This window comes from Dama dama, chromosome 8 (assembly GCF_033118175.1).
Source record: "Dama dama isolate Ldn47 chromosome 8, ASM3311817v1, whole genome shotgun sequence".
NCBI lineage: Eukaryota > Metazoa > Chordata > Mammalia > Artiodactyla > Cervidae > Dama > Dama dama.
This window is the reverse complement of record NC_083688.1, coordinates 19,497,753-19,515,968: the sequence shown is the minus strand read 5'-3', so window position 1 is coordinate 19,515,968 and position 18,216 is coordinate 19,497,753. Positions and strand designations below refer to the sequence as shown.

General features: G+C 39.6%; 1 protein-coding gene across 3 annotated transcripts in view; it reads right to left on the bottom strand.

Moving 5' to 3' along the window:
* Positions 1 to 1,251: 1,251 nt before the first annotated feature.
* SLC19A3 (solute carrier family 19 member 3) overlaps positions 1,252 to 18,216 on the bottom strand; it is a 31,428-nt gene continuing 14,463 nt past the window's right edge. For 2 of the 3 annotated variants that reach the window (XM_061147886.1, XM_061147887.1), the window contains exons 2-7: positions 10,784 to 10,935; positions 6,607 to 7,417; positions 4,845 to 5,037; positions 3,248 to 3,389; positions 2,347 to 2,461; positions 1,252 to 2,195 (exon numbers count right to left, since the gene is read on the bottom strand). In XM_061147886.1, the coding sequence (XP_061003869.1) occupies positions 2,143 to 2,195; positions 2,347 to 2,461; positions 3,248 to 3,389; positions 4,845 to 5,037; positions 6,607 to 7,417; positions 10,784 to 10,933 (1,464 nt within the window). In that variant the 5' untranslated portion in view covers positions 10,934 to 10,935 and the 3' untranslated portion in view covers positions 1,252 to 2,142. Of the gene's footprint in view, positions 2,196 to 2,346; positions 2,462 to 3,247; positions 3,390 to 4,844; positions 5,038 to 6,606; positions 7,418 to 10,783; positions 10,936 to 18,073; positions 18,156 to 18,216 lie in introns of all 3 variants that reach the window. The other variant, XM_061147888.1, reaches the window with a different exon arrangement.

The following is an 18,216-nucleotide window of genomic DNA, read 5'->3' as shown; positions in this document are numbered from 1 at the left end:
AAGTTAGAAAGTAAGTTTCACATGTTTTCTTCTGGTAGTTTCAGTTTCATTTTTCATATTTGCCTATTGATACATATACATTACATACTGATAGTTATTCTAGTCCAACTTAGTTTTTCCTTTGAAAAGAATAGTTCCAACATTATTAAATACTCACGTTTCTTCTTGTATGAGATGCTATCTTTATAATAGTCTAAATTCTCATATGAATTAGACATTAATTCAAACTGTCTCTTCGTGCTGATTATGTTACTGTAATTAAGATTTTAGAGCTAGATTTTATTCTCTGCAAATAATTTAATCTTGTTTTCCACTTAAAAAAGCATTCTGTTGGTTCTTCTTTGTTAATTTCCAAATAAATTTAGAATCACCTCTACTAGTTGAAAAGGGTATTTTTTTCCCCTCTGGGATAGGATTTACCAAATTAATTTAGGAAGCCTAATGCCTTTATATGTGTTTTTCTTACTAGTCAAGAACAAGGTTAGGCGAATCCATGTTTAGGTGTTGTTTTGTAATTTCCAAAAGTGTTTTCAGGCATATGTCTTACATATTTATTGAATTGTTAAATAGATTAAATGTAATCATAGGTATTTCATTTTTATTCTACTATAAATGTGGCCTTTTACTAACATATAGCTTCTAAATGGTGGTTGTATCACAAAAGCTCTTGATTTCTATAGACTTACTTTCTGTACTACTATGTTATTAGTTGAATCTCTTGGATGCATACCTATAGCCTCTGTAATTGTGACAGTCTTTCCTCCTTCTTTTGAATTTTTTTGTTTGTTTTATGGCGTGCTTCACAGCTTGTGGGATCTTAGTTCCCAGATCAGGGGTCGAACCTGGGCCCTTGGCAGTGAAAGTGCAGAGACCTAACCATCGGACCCCCAGGGAATTCCCCTTCTTTCCAATTTTTGACTTTTCATTCTTTACCTCACTGTGTTGACTAATATCTTCACTATAACAGTGGTCATTCTTCCCTTGTTTATGATATAATTAGTTATTAGCTTTCTCCACTAAGTAAGTATTGTTGACTTTTGGACTGAATTTTAATTTTTAATCCAGTGATTGAATTTTGAGATTTGCAGAAAAGTCTATTGGAAAGACAAAATATTGAATCAGCATTCTGTATTCCCAGTTGCAGACTGTTCAATGAGACTATTGTTGAAGTTTCAAAGGACATGCAAACTCAGACATTTTTCATCACAATTCATCAAAAAATTAGAAAGGCTCTTTACATTTTTGCACACGTCTATTTTATTTAGCACAATTTCTGCCATCTAAAAATTAGGTTTTCTTATTTACAAATACTTCTAGAAATCCCTAAAATGTCTACTTAGGTTTTTCTGTTTTAGGCAGATATCACATTGACATGATATTAAAACACCTCTCTGGAGTCAAGATAGTGAGTGATAAGTGATAGTCACTCAGTTGTGTCTGAATCTTTGTGACTTCATGGACTGTAGCCTGTCAGGCTCCTCTGTCCACGGGATTCTCCAGGCAAGAATACTGGAGTGGGTTGCCATTTCCGTCTTCAGGAGTCATGACAGGAAGCAGCTTATTGCCTCTCCTGGGACCACTGGAAATTGGCATGAATGTCACTCTGTGGCCACAAAGGAGTGTCTGAAGCTACTCCTGAGATAGAGTTTCAACAACAAAGCTCAGCAGAGCACAAAGTGAGAAGTCATCATGAAAAAATTAAGTGGTGATATTAAGAAATAATAGCTTGTGAATAATACTGTGTTCTCAGGAGAGAAAAGGAGTCCTTACAAATGGGACCAAGTCTTACAATTTTCTCAGGGAACTGTATGTTTTAAAGAAATATATTTAATGGAAGAAGGACAATGGTTCATGTGACAAAAAATGTCTATTGTGTTGCCTATTTTGGTAAAACAAAACCAATATGTAAGAAAGGAACAAGGTCACTTCAGTTAGTATTTCTGTTCACAGCTGGGGAACATCAACTTAAGGATGACTGGGGTTTTTTCATGGTTTGTTTCCATACCACATGCGTATCCTTGTAAGCGATCAAAACCAGAATTTTCCAGTCATGGCTATTCATTGGAGTTCTCCGACATGGGTTGTTGAATTGAGATGATAGCCCTGGTCAGCTGCATCCAGGTCAGTTGGGCACAGAGATATCTAGTCCAAGGCTGAACTTCCCTGGTTTTGAAAATGTTCGTTGGAATCCAGACCTGTGAAGGGTGTTAATATATGACACTCAGTATATATGTGAGTGTGACCAGCAGAGTCCTTGCTCAGAGGCTGCAGTGGTTGGCAGAGGTTACAGCTTTGCTCATTAGACATTCTTTGGTTGCTCTGGGTGTGGCCTATATGGAGTCTGACCTGTAATAGCAGAGTTCTGCACTCTCTTTCGGCATGCGGCTGAGTAGATAATGTATATGCTTCTCATTAGGAAAATGCCAGCAATGGCTGCAAAGTAACTTCCATAAACTAAAAACTAGAGAAAAACAAATAGAGTGAATTAGACACACATGAAATATGACTGTCCTAGATAATACACAGCGATGCTATTGATTTACTTGGATTATGGGGTTTTTGAGACCTAGGATCTTAATACAGATCTTTTAGATTTGCATAAAGCTTCCTTCTCCCCTTTTGGAAGAACCAGGTGTGAAAGGATAAGCAATGCAGTAACTAAGAGTATGGGCTCTAGAGTCAAGTTTGTTTGGGTTAAATTCTAGCAGATACCACTATTGGTAAAAAACAAAAACACTAAATCCTACTGATGTATGTGTCCATGTTTGGAGAATAGTGCATATGTAGTGTCTCCAGGAATGGATTATAAACACTGAGGTTACTTGTCACCTGCCTTATCCCCTTTATTTCGGAACCATATGTAAAACGTGATGCTGGTCTAATTTTAAGTCTCTCAGAGTTGAAGGGAAAAGGGAAGTAGACTCGGTAAGCATGTTCTCCTCCCCTGTGGCATCTTAGTAAACCTTGGTCCTAGACCGTGGGAGGAAGAGGAGGCATAAGGGGGACATGACGGTGAGCGTCACTTGATGGGGCTTTAGGAGCCAAAGCAAATGCAAACCTACAGTGATCACTGCTCAAAATCTGCTTGATTTTACAGTTGGTAATTAAAGGAATGGCTTATTTTAAAATTTGCCTAGCCAAGGAATTCAAGACATTAAATACTGGCAGTGGTAAGGCTGAACAAAAGCCCTTTCATTCTACATTCCCCCAATTACATGAATAGGTAAGTGGAAGTATTGCAACCTACCTGAATGCTGATTGGAAGCCTCAGTCCTCCCTGATCTACTACAATTACAGTTATAATGGTCTGAATCACCAGGGCAATGAAGGTGTTGATTCCAAACACCAGGGCATAGCGTTCCACACTCAGATTAACAGCGATCTGAAACCTGTCATTCAACACATAATAACTTTTAAAACATGAACATACATGGGATTCTTATCTTTAAAAGACAGAGACTGAAGAGAAAATGTCTTACCAACAGCACTTTTTGTCTAAATCTCCTCCAGTACAGACAAACAGACAGAGCAGAGAAAAAAATGTACATATACTTAAAGGCTGAATTAAAATGTAGTTAAAGGAAATACGGCAAATTTGCTCTTATCCAATTTAATACTTTCAGAAATTAAACTTAAATGTTCTAGTTCTCATAACTTGAGAATATGGGAGGCTATCTGATCTTAGATACTGTTTCACAGTGCATTTTTATGAAAATCAGCAACATCCAACCTAAGGAATTTTTTGGACAGTTATTCTTTTTATTGTTGACTCTATTGGCAGTTTTAAAGTTTGGTAGGTGAATTGTTCTTTGGAAGATTCAAACCATGACTGGTGGTATAACTGAGTGAATCTATAACTAACTTTTTTTTAATAATTATATAGATTTTGAAGTCTTATTACAAAACACTTTTGAAAGACTGGCAAATATATGATATTTGCAGTTCTTTCTTGGAATGAAGGTAAAAGGCTTCGGGTTCTGAATATTCTTAAAATGAAAAGAAATAATGTCATTCTACCTTAACAAAATACATTAAAAAAAAACCCTCAAGATACATGAGTTTGATACATTAACCTGATTCCGTTCAGTGAAAGAAAAAAAAAAAAGAGCATGCCACAAGCTTCATCTCTTTCCTGTGTCTCATGATCTCTTCTCAGGGTCTTTATATTTCTGTGTTTTGTTAATTACTTATCAAGCATTTTTCACAGATTAAAACCTTGGCACTACTTCTTTCATGTGTTTGAAATTCAAACGTTTCTTATCTCTTTCAGTGAAACCAAATCATATTTCTTATACTCTTATTTCCATGAAATACTCTTATTTCATAGTTCTCTGCACTTATATATGGAACCAAATTCTTTTAATCATTAAAAAAATCGCTGGGATTTATAGTTTCCTGTGATTTTTGCATTTACTTTTTTTCAGTATCTAACTTCTTATGACGGGCTGAGAATATTTTGTTTCATACAAAAGTATATGCCTGGAATTGCTCTAGAAACCAAGTGAAATTAGAGATGAAATCTCACCTTAATCACAAATCAAACTGCATCATACTGTGCAAACAGGAAAATCGCTTGAAATAAAGATTACAACTGACACTGTAACATGCCTTTGGTTTATGAACTTACAAAACATTTTCCCTTGCTGACTAATATTAGCAATATTCAATGGATAAACAATTGAATGAAAAGATGGCTTAACTGTGCCTAATTTAATATGAAGTAGTCAACATTTAATAGTGCATTGATTAAAATCCTTCCGAAGTTCTCAATGGAATTACAGGAATACAGAAAGGAGAACATGGTTTCGTTTTAGAAGTGGGAAGAAATGCTTAGTAATACTTACACTGCTATGGTGATAAGGAGCATATAGACAGTCTTGAATATCAAATAGCCAGCGTAGCACACCCATATGTTGGTCGTGTAATGCATTAGAAATAGAGAGCCTGCATTGACAACTGAGAAGACGGCCAGAGCCAACTCTCCCAGAAGATCCCAGTTGACTTTCATGTAACCCACTGCAAAGGCAGCCAGGGCCCCTACAGAAGAAACATTAAGGAAGATCCAACATACTGACTTTGCCCAATGAAATATTAACATGCTGTCTTAATAACTCAGGTTTCAGGTAATTCTGAAAGATGAATATATTACTTTCACAATTTGTGAAAATAACGTGACTCGCCTAGGTGGGGATTTATCCACTTCTCAAGCATGTTTTCCCTTGGTTACTGGCTTTCATTTCTATTCTTTCAAACATTTAGTTGTCACACTTTAAATTAGCATCAACTATATGCCAAACACTGTTCTATGCAGAGGGACCAGAAAGGTTCCTAACTATCAGAATGGGGAAAAAAGATACATAAACTCAGTTGCTTAATATAACAAGCTCAGGGCAAGGATAGATAAAGATGAAACAATTGTCTGGCAGTACACCTAGACTGTTCATATTTGCCTTTCTTTGTTGTTTTTTTCAGCAATATATAACAGATATGTTGCACTGGGTAGTAAATTTCAGTCATTAGTACTAATCTTAATCTTTCTTCTAATCTTCATCCCAATGACTTCAAGATTTGGTTTAATCTACTTTGGGTTTGAGGTGAACAATTTACAGAATTTAAGAGATTGAATAACTGACAGAAATTAGGGTTAGTAATTATAGTTCTTTTTAATGAAGTGAGAGGGATTTATGCTTCGAATTACTGAGATTTGATTAACTTTTCCACATGTGATCTAGGCAAGAACTATTACTACCAAAGAAATAAAATTACTTTTCTTCTCAGAATTTGAAATGTGGGATAAATAATTTCAGTGAACCAATTCCAAGACTGTCCTGGTTTCCAGGAGCTAAACATTAAGTCTTCTAAAAGGGAAACAATAGTAAAATGGTTGCCACATGAGGTTTCTGAAATTTTTTTTGTAAAGGAGGGTGTGGAAATCTCCTACTTCCTAGAAAATATCTTCAAAGTCTTAGCTGAATTTAAGTTTCTGTTAACCAGGATATAAATATTTATTGCAGAGTGAACTTCAAAGGCAGACTCCTCTCTGATATTAGAATCTTGACTCTCAAATATCTTCCACTTCTGATTTAAATCTCATAAGAAAGCTAATTTTGGAAACGTGTGGTGTAGAACCTGGACTTGCTTAAAGACAGGCATAAGCTAAATCAAATCCTCTATTAACAAAAATACTTCCAGTGAAAATTTGGAAGTCTTACTATTTCAGTTCATTTTCTAAGATAACAGAACACCTTGTTTATATATTAATACAAAATACCCATTTTCTTGATATTAAAAACAATCCTGAAAGAAAAGAGGGCATTATTAACACTTTTCTTGATAAGGAAATGGAATTTTAGGAATCTGGTTAGAACGTAACCAGTTGGTGTTGAATCCTGAACTCTTGAGTTATCTGTAACACATTAAACACATTAACTGTTCCTCTTTTTCCCCCCATTGCCTTCGATGCCTGAAAACGATTAATATGCCTTCTGAAAAGACTTAATTTATCACTGTGGAGAATTTAGCGACTGGAGAAATGAATTTAGTTTACGGGGGCGGGGGAGGGGTGGGGATTGGGCAACAAAGGAAGATAGATCAATGTTTACTTACCTCCAAAGGTTGCAATAGCTTCTACTGCTCCATTATATATTGAACTCTGGGACGGTGCTTTGTAATCCCACAGGACTTGAACATAGTTCAAAACCTGGTTGTAACCTGCCGTAGAAAAAGCCCACCATAGGGACCAGTAAAAAAGATGTTTTGAGGAGTAACACTGCTTCAAATCTTGTAACCACTGCACAAAAACTCTCAGAGCTACGTTTCCTGGCTTTGAGTTGGTCACCTGGCCATCATCTCGGTCCCCTGAATCAGTGAACACTTCTTTTCCCACTGGTTTGTGATCCTTTTGAGGCTCCTCTGTGACAGCGTCCATTCCTGGTGGCTTTGGAAGGACTTCTTGACTGGGTTTTGCATGAAAAAACATGCTCTTCTTAGGCATGGGTAGGAAAAGTGAGAAGAGGAAGGCCACAGAGACAGAGGCCAAGGATATGACGTTGAGGTAAAAGTAGGACAGGCCGGCCAGGGATACCAAGAGCTGGGCCAGCACGGAGGACGCCGTGTAGGCCACCAGCGTCACACTCCTGCAGTAGCCGCTCACCTTCTGGTAGTGCTCCGGGCTGACCACGCTGTAAATGTAGGCGTAGTAGGCCACCTCGGTGGCGGTGACCATCCCATAGAAGAATTCCAGCACCTGCATGGTCCTGACTCCTTGGCCAAACAAGAGCAGCAGCCAGCAAATGATGAAGCTAATCCCCTGGAGGATGATGACTGGCTTGTAGCGGACATAATCGGTGAGGATAAAGACTGGGAGCAGTAGCGCCAGGTAAGAGTAGGTCCACACGGGGAAGATCTCATTTGTGAGCTGCAGAGATGGAAAATGGATTCTGTGACCACGAAGCACCGGGAAGTGGGGAGAGTAACCTTTCTCAGACTTGTGTATTACTACGGTGTTGATCCATGTGGCATGCCCAGTATAAAACTCTGCATCTAATCAGATAGGGTGTTGTGCTATGCTTAGTCGCTCAGTCGTGTCCGACTCTTTGTGACACCATAGACTGTAGCCCACCAGGCTCCTCTGTCCGTGGGGAGTTTCCAGGCAAGAATACTGGAGAGGGGTCCCATGCCCTCCTTCAGGGGATCTTCCCAACCCAGGGATTGAACCCAGGTCTCCTGCATTGCAGGATTCTTTACCATCTGAGTCACCAGGGAAGCCTTAATTAGATAGGGTATCTTCACATTATGAGAAAGCAGGATAGAAAACTGATTTTCAAGGAAACCCTAGGAAAAGAGAGCTCCCCCACCCCCTCAAAAACCCACTTTATACATCTACATGCATCTCAGTATAAGAATGTATCTGCTTAATGTGCAATCCAAACTTTGTTGTTTAGTTGCCAAGTCATGTCTGACTCTTTCAAGACCCCATGGACTGTAGTCCACCAGGCTCTTCTTATCCACGGGATTTCTGAGGCAAGAATACTGGAGTGGGTTTCCTTCTCCAGGGGATCTTCCTGACCCAGGGATCAAACCTGCATCTCCTGTGCTGGCAGGTAGTTTTGTTTCCATTGAGCCACCAGGGAAGCCCCATGTGAACTATGCTAAATGTATAATAGTATGTACACTAGAGTCCAGGCATACCTCATTTTATTGTGTTTTGCAGATACTGTGCTTTTTACTTTTTGTTCTTTTTATTTTATTTTATTACAAATTAAAGGTTTATGGCAACGTGCATTGAGCAAGACTACTGGTGTCACTTTTCCAACAGCATTTGCTCATTTCATGTCTTTTTGTCATATTTTGGTTAATTCTTGCAATATATAAAGCTTTTCCATTGTTATGTTTGTTATGGAATCTACAATCAGTGATTCTTGATGTTACTATTGTAATTGTTTTGGAATTTTTTTAGTAATAAAATATTTTTCAGTTAAGGTATATATATTGTTTGGCATAATGCTATTGAATATTTAATCATCTTTGAGTGAAAGTCATGCTCATCTGAGACCATTACTTGCTCAGTCTTGTCCGACTCTTTGTAACCCCATGGTCTGTAGCTCACCAGGTTCTTCTGTCCATAGAATTCTCCAGCAAGAATACTAGAGAGTGGGTAACCATTCCCTTCTCCAGGGGATCTTCCTGACCCAGGGACTGAACTGAGATCTCCTGAATTGCAGGCAGATTCTCTACTGTCTGAGCCACTGGGGATTAGTACGGTATAAACATAACTGTTTTATGCACTTGGAAATAAAAAAAGTTCATGTGACTCACTTTATTGCATTGTTTGCTTTATTATGTCTGTAACCAAGCAATGTCTCTGAGGTATGCCTGTAAACTAGTTAAAAATTGTTCAACAGACCTGTGGGTTTTTCAGGCTATTAAAAAAAATACTATCCTTGTCTTGCCTGATGATTAACAACACTTGATAAAGCAGCTACAGTGTTAGAAGAATTCAGCAACCTTTATCTTTGTCTTGATTCATCATTATGGCAAAAAATCTTAGCCCTTGCAAGTCTGAATGAACACACATAGGAAGGCAGCAAAGAGTAAATCACCCTGCAGAATTACGACGTGGGAACAAGCAATGCATTTCGTCTCCCTCCTGGACAAATTGACTGGGCTTCCAACCCCGTTTCTCTTCAATTCTGTTGATTTATCTCTGTTTACTCAATTCTTGGTCTCCACTTAATACGTGTTGTCTCATGGATTTAGTTAAAAATGCCGGGGACCTCACTGTTCATTCATAGAAAGCACTGAAGAAGTTGTTGATCTTTGGGGCATGGTAGGTACAGGTGGAGGTTGGCCACACTAGCCTCTCTTCTGGGCCCCCTGCTTCCTGCAGCAACCTCAATGGGTCCCTGTGTCAGTGACAGGGGGGGCAGTTCAGTGATTTGAAAGGCTAGTGTGACGGGGCTGCACCTATGCGGTCCGGCTAGTCCACAGTAGCTCCCTAGTGGCTCATATTGTAAAGAATCTGCCTGCAATGCGGGAGACCTGGGTTTGATCCCTGGGTCAGGAAGATTCCCTGGAGAAGGGCATGGCAACCCACTCCAGTAGTCTTGCAGGAGAATTCCATGGACAGAGGAGCCTGGCGGGCTACAGTTCATGGGGTTGCAAAGAGTCGGACACAACTCAGTGACTAACACTTTTGCACTGGTCCATAATGGTTCCAGAAGTAGAGACTTGGGGTTCAGTGGCTGATTCTGGACCTCTCTCTGTGGTCTGCTTTGTCTTAACAGAGTCATGTTCCCATCTCGGAAACTCTGAGACAGAGCTGCCCCAAAGTGATTTTACAGTGTAGCAGAATAAACGTGCCCTTCTGTCTTTACCGCCTCATCACCAAATAAAACAGCATCAATGACCCTTTCAGGAGAAGCTTCACAATCTGCAGTGTCTTCTTAGCTAGGACTGGAGACTACAGAACCAGCCCAGGGTAATTCTCTAGCTGGGTCAGTGCACTTCCTTGTTACACTTGTCATTAAAAAAAAAAAAAAAAAAAGCAGTGGACGTTTTGAATTAGAGAATTGGAATTTCCAGGGAAGATAAAGCTGGGAGATAAAACTGTTAATGTCTCATCTGCTGATAAACAGTTTTTCAAAATTAAGTGTCCTAAAGAAAGGCTTCACTGGTGGCTCAGATGGTGAAGAATCTGCCTGCAATGCAGGAGACCTGGGTTCAATCCCTGGGTAGGGAAGATCCCCTGGAGAAGGGAATGGCAACCTACTCCAGTATTCTTGCCTGGAAAATTCCATGGACAGAGGAGCCTGGTGGGTTACAGTCCACGAGGTGGCAAAGAGTTGGACATGACTGAGTAACTTAACACTCTTAACACTTTCAAAGAAATGCTACATTTAAAAAAATAAATTCTGCTTATACCCCAGCAAACTAAAAGGTTATTAGGACTAGATCCTGTGCCTGGCAGTGATTGTATTTTAGGCTAAGTATAACAGAATCAACGAGACTTGACATGTTCCCATGCATTAAGCCTAATGTTAGAACTCTGTGAAAGTGAAAATATTTATTATACATGCAATGTGTTTAGGTTTCCCATCTTCGCAAGTGTGAGGTGCGAAGAGCAGTTTGAACAGTTCTATAAAATAACAAACACCATGAAAATGGGATTCATTGAGGTCAGTATGTTAATCTTATTTTCCGTTGAATGACACCCTGACTCTATGTCCTTGTTTAAGTCCCGTAAGATTAAACAACATCAAGGTTCGTATGGGTATTAACTCACCTCTGCACTGGTCAGGTTTTTATCTGGTCCAGATAAATACAGCATAAGGAAGGGTTCTGAGGGTCTCATCATGGAGAAAAACCCAAACAGGCAGAGGATCACAGTGGGATAAATCCAAGACTGGCTCTCTGAAGTCTGGAAACAACTCATGGCTAATCAAATGAAAACAAAACCAAAATGAACTGAGGTTTATTCTTTCTGGCATTCTGGGTAGAGAATGGAGAACTGATTTCTAAATGTTTAATGAGAGGACAAAGTTTCCTCTATCTCAAGCTGACCTGAAAAGGTGAGTGATTAACAACTGCTTTCAACTATTTCTTATGGAAGCCAGTCAACCCTACTTTATCAACAAACTTCTTACTCATTACTGCTGGAAGTAGAGTCCCACTTCATTAGTGCTCTCCATCATAATCCTGATAATAAGTAGCTACTAACAAAGGGTAAGGGCAAGGTGACCCACTCCAGTGTTCCTGCCTGGAGAATCCCATGGGCAGAGGAGCCTGGCGGGCTACAGTCCCTAGGGTTAGAAAGAGTCAGACACAACTGAACTGACTTAGCATGCAGTAAAGGGTAAGGGCTTCCCCAGAGGCTCAGTGGTAAAGAATACTTCTGTAATGTAAGAGATGTGGGTTTGATCTCTGGGTCAGGAAGATCTCCTGAAGGAGGGCATAGTAACCCACACCAGTATGCTTGCTGAGAAGATCCCACGGACAGAGACACCTGGCAGGCTGTGGTCCATGGGGTCCCAAAGAGTCGGACACGACTGAAGTGAATGAACACACACACAGTAAAGGGTAAACAATGGGCCAATGGACACGTGAAAGTAAGTAAAACATCAGCTAGTGAATTACTGGTGTACAGGCATACCCCAGAGATACTGCGAGTCTTCTAGACCACCACAGCAAAGCAAATATTACAATAAAGTGAGTCATACTTTTTGGTTTCCCATTGTATATAAAATTGTGTTTACATTGCACTGTAGTCTATTATCTCTGCAAGAGCATTATGTCTAACAAAGCACTGAGCATAATTTCATTAAAAAGTACTTTATTGCCAAAAAAAGCTAACCATCATTAGAGCCCTCTGTGAGTTGTAATAATCTTTCTGCCACACTAACATCCAAGATCACTAGTCACAGGTCACCATGAAAAACATTATAAAAATGAAAAAGTCTGAAATATTGTGAGAATTACCAAAAGGTGACACAGAGACAGGAAGCGAGCAAATGATGTCAGGGAAAACGGTGTGGACAGACTTGCTCGAGGCAAGCTTGCCATAAACCTCCCATTTGTAAAAATGCAGAATCTTCAAAGCGCAATTAGGTGCAATAAAAGGAAGACTGTCTGCGCAAGACCTTCTAGGAGGTCACTCCCAGAATAGAGATCGACTTGGTCAAGGCTTCTATAATCTGCCTACTACATTTTGCACAGAAACCTCTGACTCAGAAATCTTACTTAATATGCTGAAGGTATTTATTTACACGTTTTCTCTCCATCCGACTCTTGAGTGTCTATGATCTGGGAATTAATAATTCTTCGGTTAAAAAAATTAAGCTGGTAAAGCTCTGACTTGCCGTCTTTTTCACATTTCCTTTCTTTTCCATCCTGGTGTAACTCTGTGTTGCGAAAAGAATGCAGCATGTCTCAAACTGTTATTCCACTTTTCTTTAAGATGGCCCCATCCCATCTCTAAGCAGTTTCACACCACTCAGTGGGGCAGGTAGCTTACTGATCATTCATACTAAGCTCATACTTCCTTTTGCCAGCTCACCAATAACGTTGCTTGAAATTCAAATTTCAGACAAAAACTCCAGTGAAGGACCTCATCCGCCAATACACAGAAAAACAAGAAGAAAACCTTTATTTTATGGCGACCACATTTGAGAACATCTTGCTTTTTCATGTGGATTACAATGCGCGACAGAAAAATTCACTCTCATGCCTTCATAATTTTGCATCAAGTTTTCCTCTGTAAAGGGGACATGTGTTTTGGTGGTCTTGGATATGGTTAAGTTCTCCAACATAATTCATAGGAAAGAAACTAACCTGCTGTGAGCCTGAAGCGTTCCTTCTGCAATGACCCTGTCTCTGTCTGCTGTCCACTGGGGCACTCTCAGACCCTTGGCTGCTAATGTCTGGCTGTTCTACCCCCACAGTCCCTACTCCCCATCCCTCCTTCCTCCCGCCTCCAGCCCCCTTCTCCAGGTCACCTTGTCAAGCACTTGCCTCACTGCATAGCCCTTCCCTACTCTGGCCAGTTACTATGACTGTGAACTTGATTAGCATCAGAATCACTGGGGGTTTGGTGAAAACAGGCTTCCTGGACTCCAGCCCCTAAGTGGGATTCATTCAGTAAGTCTAGTGAGGCCCATGAACCTACATTTATAGGCGCTGAGTGATTCTGATGCCAGAGCCCTAAGGACCCTTGGTCCCTATCCATGCACTGGGCTGAGCGATTCCATGCCACAGGGTTGGGAGGGAAGTGGGTAGAAATCAACTAGGGAGCTTTCCCAAACCTACACATAGACCTATTACCCTGAAATTCCTTCCTGGTCCTCTAAGCCCTGGAGCATACAAGATAGGTAGGAGACATTCTGATGGTTCAGATAAGACTTTCAAACCCTGCCCTAGGCACTAACCCCTTGATATGCACACAGAACTCTGCTTGTGACCTATTCTGTCCCATCCAACCTAAACTGCTTGTCCAGCAGTGGCCCCAGAGTGCCCGTGTTCAGCCCTAGACAAAACACCATGGCTCATGTGAGAGTAGGAAGGGCTGAGCGCCGAAGAATTGATGCTTTCGAATTGTGGTGCTAGAGAACTCTTGAGAGTCCCTTGGACTGCAAGGAGATCAAACCAGTCAATCCTAACGGAAATCAACCCTGAATATTTATTGGAAGGACTGATGCTGAAGCTGAAGCTCCAATACTTTGGCCACCTGATGCAAAGAGCCAACGCCCTGGAAAAGACCCTGATATTGGGAAAGATTGAAGGCAAAGTAGAGGATGAGATTTTTAGATAGCATCACCAACTCACTGGACATGAATCTGAGCAAACTCCAGGAGACAGCGAAGGACAGGGAAGCTGCCATCCATGGGGTTGAAGAGTCAGACATAACTTAGTGACTGAACAACAATTGACTCCTTCAGTTGCCACAGCTATTAATATATATTTATATATATATATATACACACACATTTTATTATACATTATATGATATATTTCAATGCATATATTATTTAAATCACTATTTAAACATATACTTATTTTATCAAATTGTACATATTTATATTTTACATTTATAATGTAAAATTGTAATTTATATATTATACATTATATATATATATATATATATGTATAATACATACATGGCCCCGAATTTCTCAGACACAGAAACTGATCCTCCCAAAGCTCATGGCCACTCAGCAATAAAAGGCTAAAGCTGAGTTCAGGGTTGGGTTTGTTGGTTCCAAGGTTACATCTTCCTTTTCTCTGATGGGTAATGCCTCCTACTTCCATGGCACCATTTCCATCACCTCCTCATTTCCTTGCCAGCTACCCTGGAAAGCGCTGTAACCAAACAACCTGGTTATCACTCAAATCCTCTCTCTCCTACTGGAGAAACCTGAGGCTCCTGGTCTCACAATGACTGGAAGTTTTGGTCACTGTATTTTTATCTTACTGAGATGCTACTATTTACTGTCATCATGGCTATGACTATGATAATCAAGTTACTTATGCAATTTCTTTGTACAATTTTTACCTCTGCAAAATTATTTTAATTTTTTAAACTGAAGTACAGTTGCTTTAAAATATTGTGTTAGTTTCAGGTGTACAACAAAGTGATTCAGTTATATATATATATATATATATATATGTTTTTTTTTGCTTTTTCAGGTTATTTTGTATTATAGATTATTAGAAGATATTGAATATAGCTCCCTGTGGTATACAGTAAATCCCTGTTGCTTATCTATTTTATGTATAGCAGTTTGTATCTGTTAATCCCATACTCCTAATTTGTCCCTCCCTACTTCCCTTTCTCCTTTGGTGACCTTGTTTTCTATGTCTGAGTCTGTTTCTACTTTGTATACACATTCATTTGTATCCTTTTTTAGATTCCACATATAAGTGGTATCATGTAGCATGTTTTAGTCTGATTTATTCCACTAAGCATAACACTCTCCATTCATGTTTCTGCAGATGGTAATATTTTATTTCTATGAGTAATATTCCATTGCATATATATACACCACATCTTCTTAATCCAATTGTCTGTTGATGGGTACTAGGGCTGCTTCCGTGTCTTGGCTATTATAGAGTGCCACTATAAACACTGGGGTGCATGTGTCATTTTGAATTTGTATTTTTATTTTTTCTGGATTATACACTCAGGAGTGAAATTGCTGGATCATATGGTAATTCTATTTTTAGTTTTTAACGGAATCGCCATATTGTTTTCCTCAGTGGCTGCCAATTATTTTAATTTTTCTCTGAAAATTTTGTGAAGTAGCTAAAGGAAGTGGTATTGACCTTGTTTTACATATAATGAAACTGAGGGCCAGAGACAAGATTTGCACTGGTTTTCACGTTTAACCAACATCAAAACCTGGACTTGTACCCAGTTTTTTTAATTACAAAGTCAGCAATCTTTCCTCTCACACTGTGTTGAGACTGCCTGGCTATATCCTCAGAATTCCAATTCCAATTTATTTCAGAACTGTGCCTTTCAGATGATCAGTGTCAAAAAATTTTAGTGGGTTGTCAATAGGATTAAAAAAAAAAATGTTTCATAAAAAACATTCAAGTATCAAAGTGCACTGCAGAGTATGCCTGTTTCTTCCAAAACTTTAGTTTGGATTATCAGTACATCAATACAGTTGATCCTTGAACCAGAGGGGGTTGGGGTGCCATCTTTTCACACAGTTGAAAAATCAGAGTAGAAGTTACAGTTGGCCTTCTGTGGTCCATGGTTCTACTCTATTGATGATTCTGGATCCATGGATACAACCAGACTGTGTACTACTGTAGTACTTAGTACTGAAAAAAGTCTATGACCAAGTACACCTATGCAGCACAAAACCATGTTGTTCAAGGGTCAACTTTATGACCATGACTTTACATTACATTACTGCAGATATAGCCACTGGGTTAGAAGTTGCAGAGGAAAGAAGAGAACTAAATATCTAATCACATCCCTCATAATAAAACTCACCTGTCTACATCATCATAGAGCACCTGTTCTGTCTGGGAGAACCACAGCCTTCACGGCAATGCACCATCCTGAAAAGGCTGTTCTCTTGCTACTTTATCCATTTATCATTCCGTTTGGACTCCATACAAAATTCTCCTCCTCCTAAAGAGTATTCAGTGAATCTAACCTGAGGATATGAATCACGCTGATTTTCTGAGTTGGCAGTTTTGAAAGAAGATGCTTATCTTTCCCCTTTCTGTGTTTTCCAAATGTGACAATCCTTTCAAAAGTTGTTCCTGTGGCAGCAATTCTCACATACTACTTCCATGCTCCATCACCGTTTTTAAAAAGGGATAAAAACACTGCAGCAGGCAATAGGATTAAAGAGGGGGAAAAAAGAAAAAAAAAAGACGGGTCTCTAAAATTCAGCCTATCAGGCTACCATGACTTGAAATCTACAATGAAGACGCTGCAAGTAACAAGAGAGGCGAATGAATTAACAGGGCTTTCGAGCCCGGGACACCCTGGAGTGCTCTGAGGAGGGCAAGCTCCTGCTGGTAGGTGAGCGGGGCGCTGAGCTTTAGCCTCTGGTCAGCTGAGCCACGGTGGCCTCTGGCAGGTCGCAGCCTCCTGGCTCAGCCTGCCCTGCAGACCAGATCTAGTTGTACCATCTGTACACACAGGCAGTATGTCACGTGGGCCTTGGGCACACATTGCCACACGCACCACTGGGGTGACCAGCCAGCCCTTGTGGCCGTGAGCAAGCCCCCAAACCACCAACACCGTTTTGACTGGAAGTGACTCACCTAAATTACTCTGAGACCTACATGTTCCTTTCTCTTTTTGCTGGCAGGCGGATAATGATTATTTTTCATTAAAATCCACAGCGCCTCAGCAGGGACCCTTCATATTCTACTCTTAGGTCTCCAGCGTCTCTCCATCTCTCATTTGGATCTAGGTCTAGAAGGTTCCATATTTTTACTGCTGCTTCTCTTTCTTGGGGTATGTGGGGGTGGTAACCTTCTTAACATAATCTCTTTGCTGGCATGTCTTATCTGACTTCACTTTGAGGTGATCATAAGTTTTTCTTCATTTCCTGAAGAAAAAAAATGAAGATTTACTTGTCTTTCAACTATGAACAGTTGGGCTGGTTGTTTCTATCTGCCTTAGGAAAATTTCTTTCTATGCAATCTCCTACATGTTTTTAGTGTCTTGGTATAGAGTTCAGTTTTTCCTCTTTTCTTTTATTCCAAGAATTGCTGTGTTACTGACTTTTTCCATTTCTATTGTTATTTAACCATATCCTTAAACCTTTCTAACTGCTTTCAAGCAAACATTCTTTTTCATATGAATGTGCATAGCTTTAGTAATAATCTTAGGTGTTTCCTGGATTTTATAATATCACCTCTGAAACTCTCAATTTTATTATACGGACTGCAAAAGAAGTTCATTTGTTATTATAATTCTACAATGTGGGAAAAATGAAACTTTTTAAAATGGAAAGCAAACAAAAAAATTGACTCCTTTTCCAGGAGTTGCAAGGTTAACCCAGAACTCACATTTCTTGGTTCTTAAAGTCCAGACCCTCCACTTTGCTGTATGTCCTTCAGTTAATCTTCACTTGTCGTCTCATTGTGTGGAACAAACCTTTTCCACATTTGTTCACATAAAAATTTTTCATATATTATTCCTATATGCCACAGGGAAACATACTGGGCCTATGACAACTTCATCTAAATTTTAGGCATGGGCAGTGTCCTATTTCCTAATCCATAGGCTGTGTATATGCATAAAAACTCTTATGACCATAGGTATTTCTAAATATATATTTTCATTTGCATAGGAAGGCAGCTATTAAAAGGCAAGAACTGTAGAGACTGGCACACACCAATGGGCTTTCTGGTTCTTTGAGGTCTGGGTAGATTTCCTAGCTAAAAATCTTAGTTGATTAGATTCCTCCACCCACTCCCAGAAGATGGAATTCTGCTCAGAGCCAAAGTTTTCAGAGCTTCAGGGCTCCCTGAGGCAGGGGTCAAGGTGACCTGATCAAAGTCCTTCTCCAAATCTGGTTTTGCAGAAGTTCCCCACAACATTTACCTGGAGTACAAGGGATAGGTCAGCAGTCAGCAATCATTTTATCAAATCCTCTTCCATGCTTGTTAAGAAGATGCTGCCAGAACTAATTGAGATGATAATAATTTAGAGGGAAACTATCTAGAAGCCCCAGTCTCTACCCCATT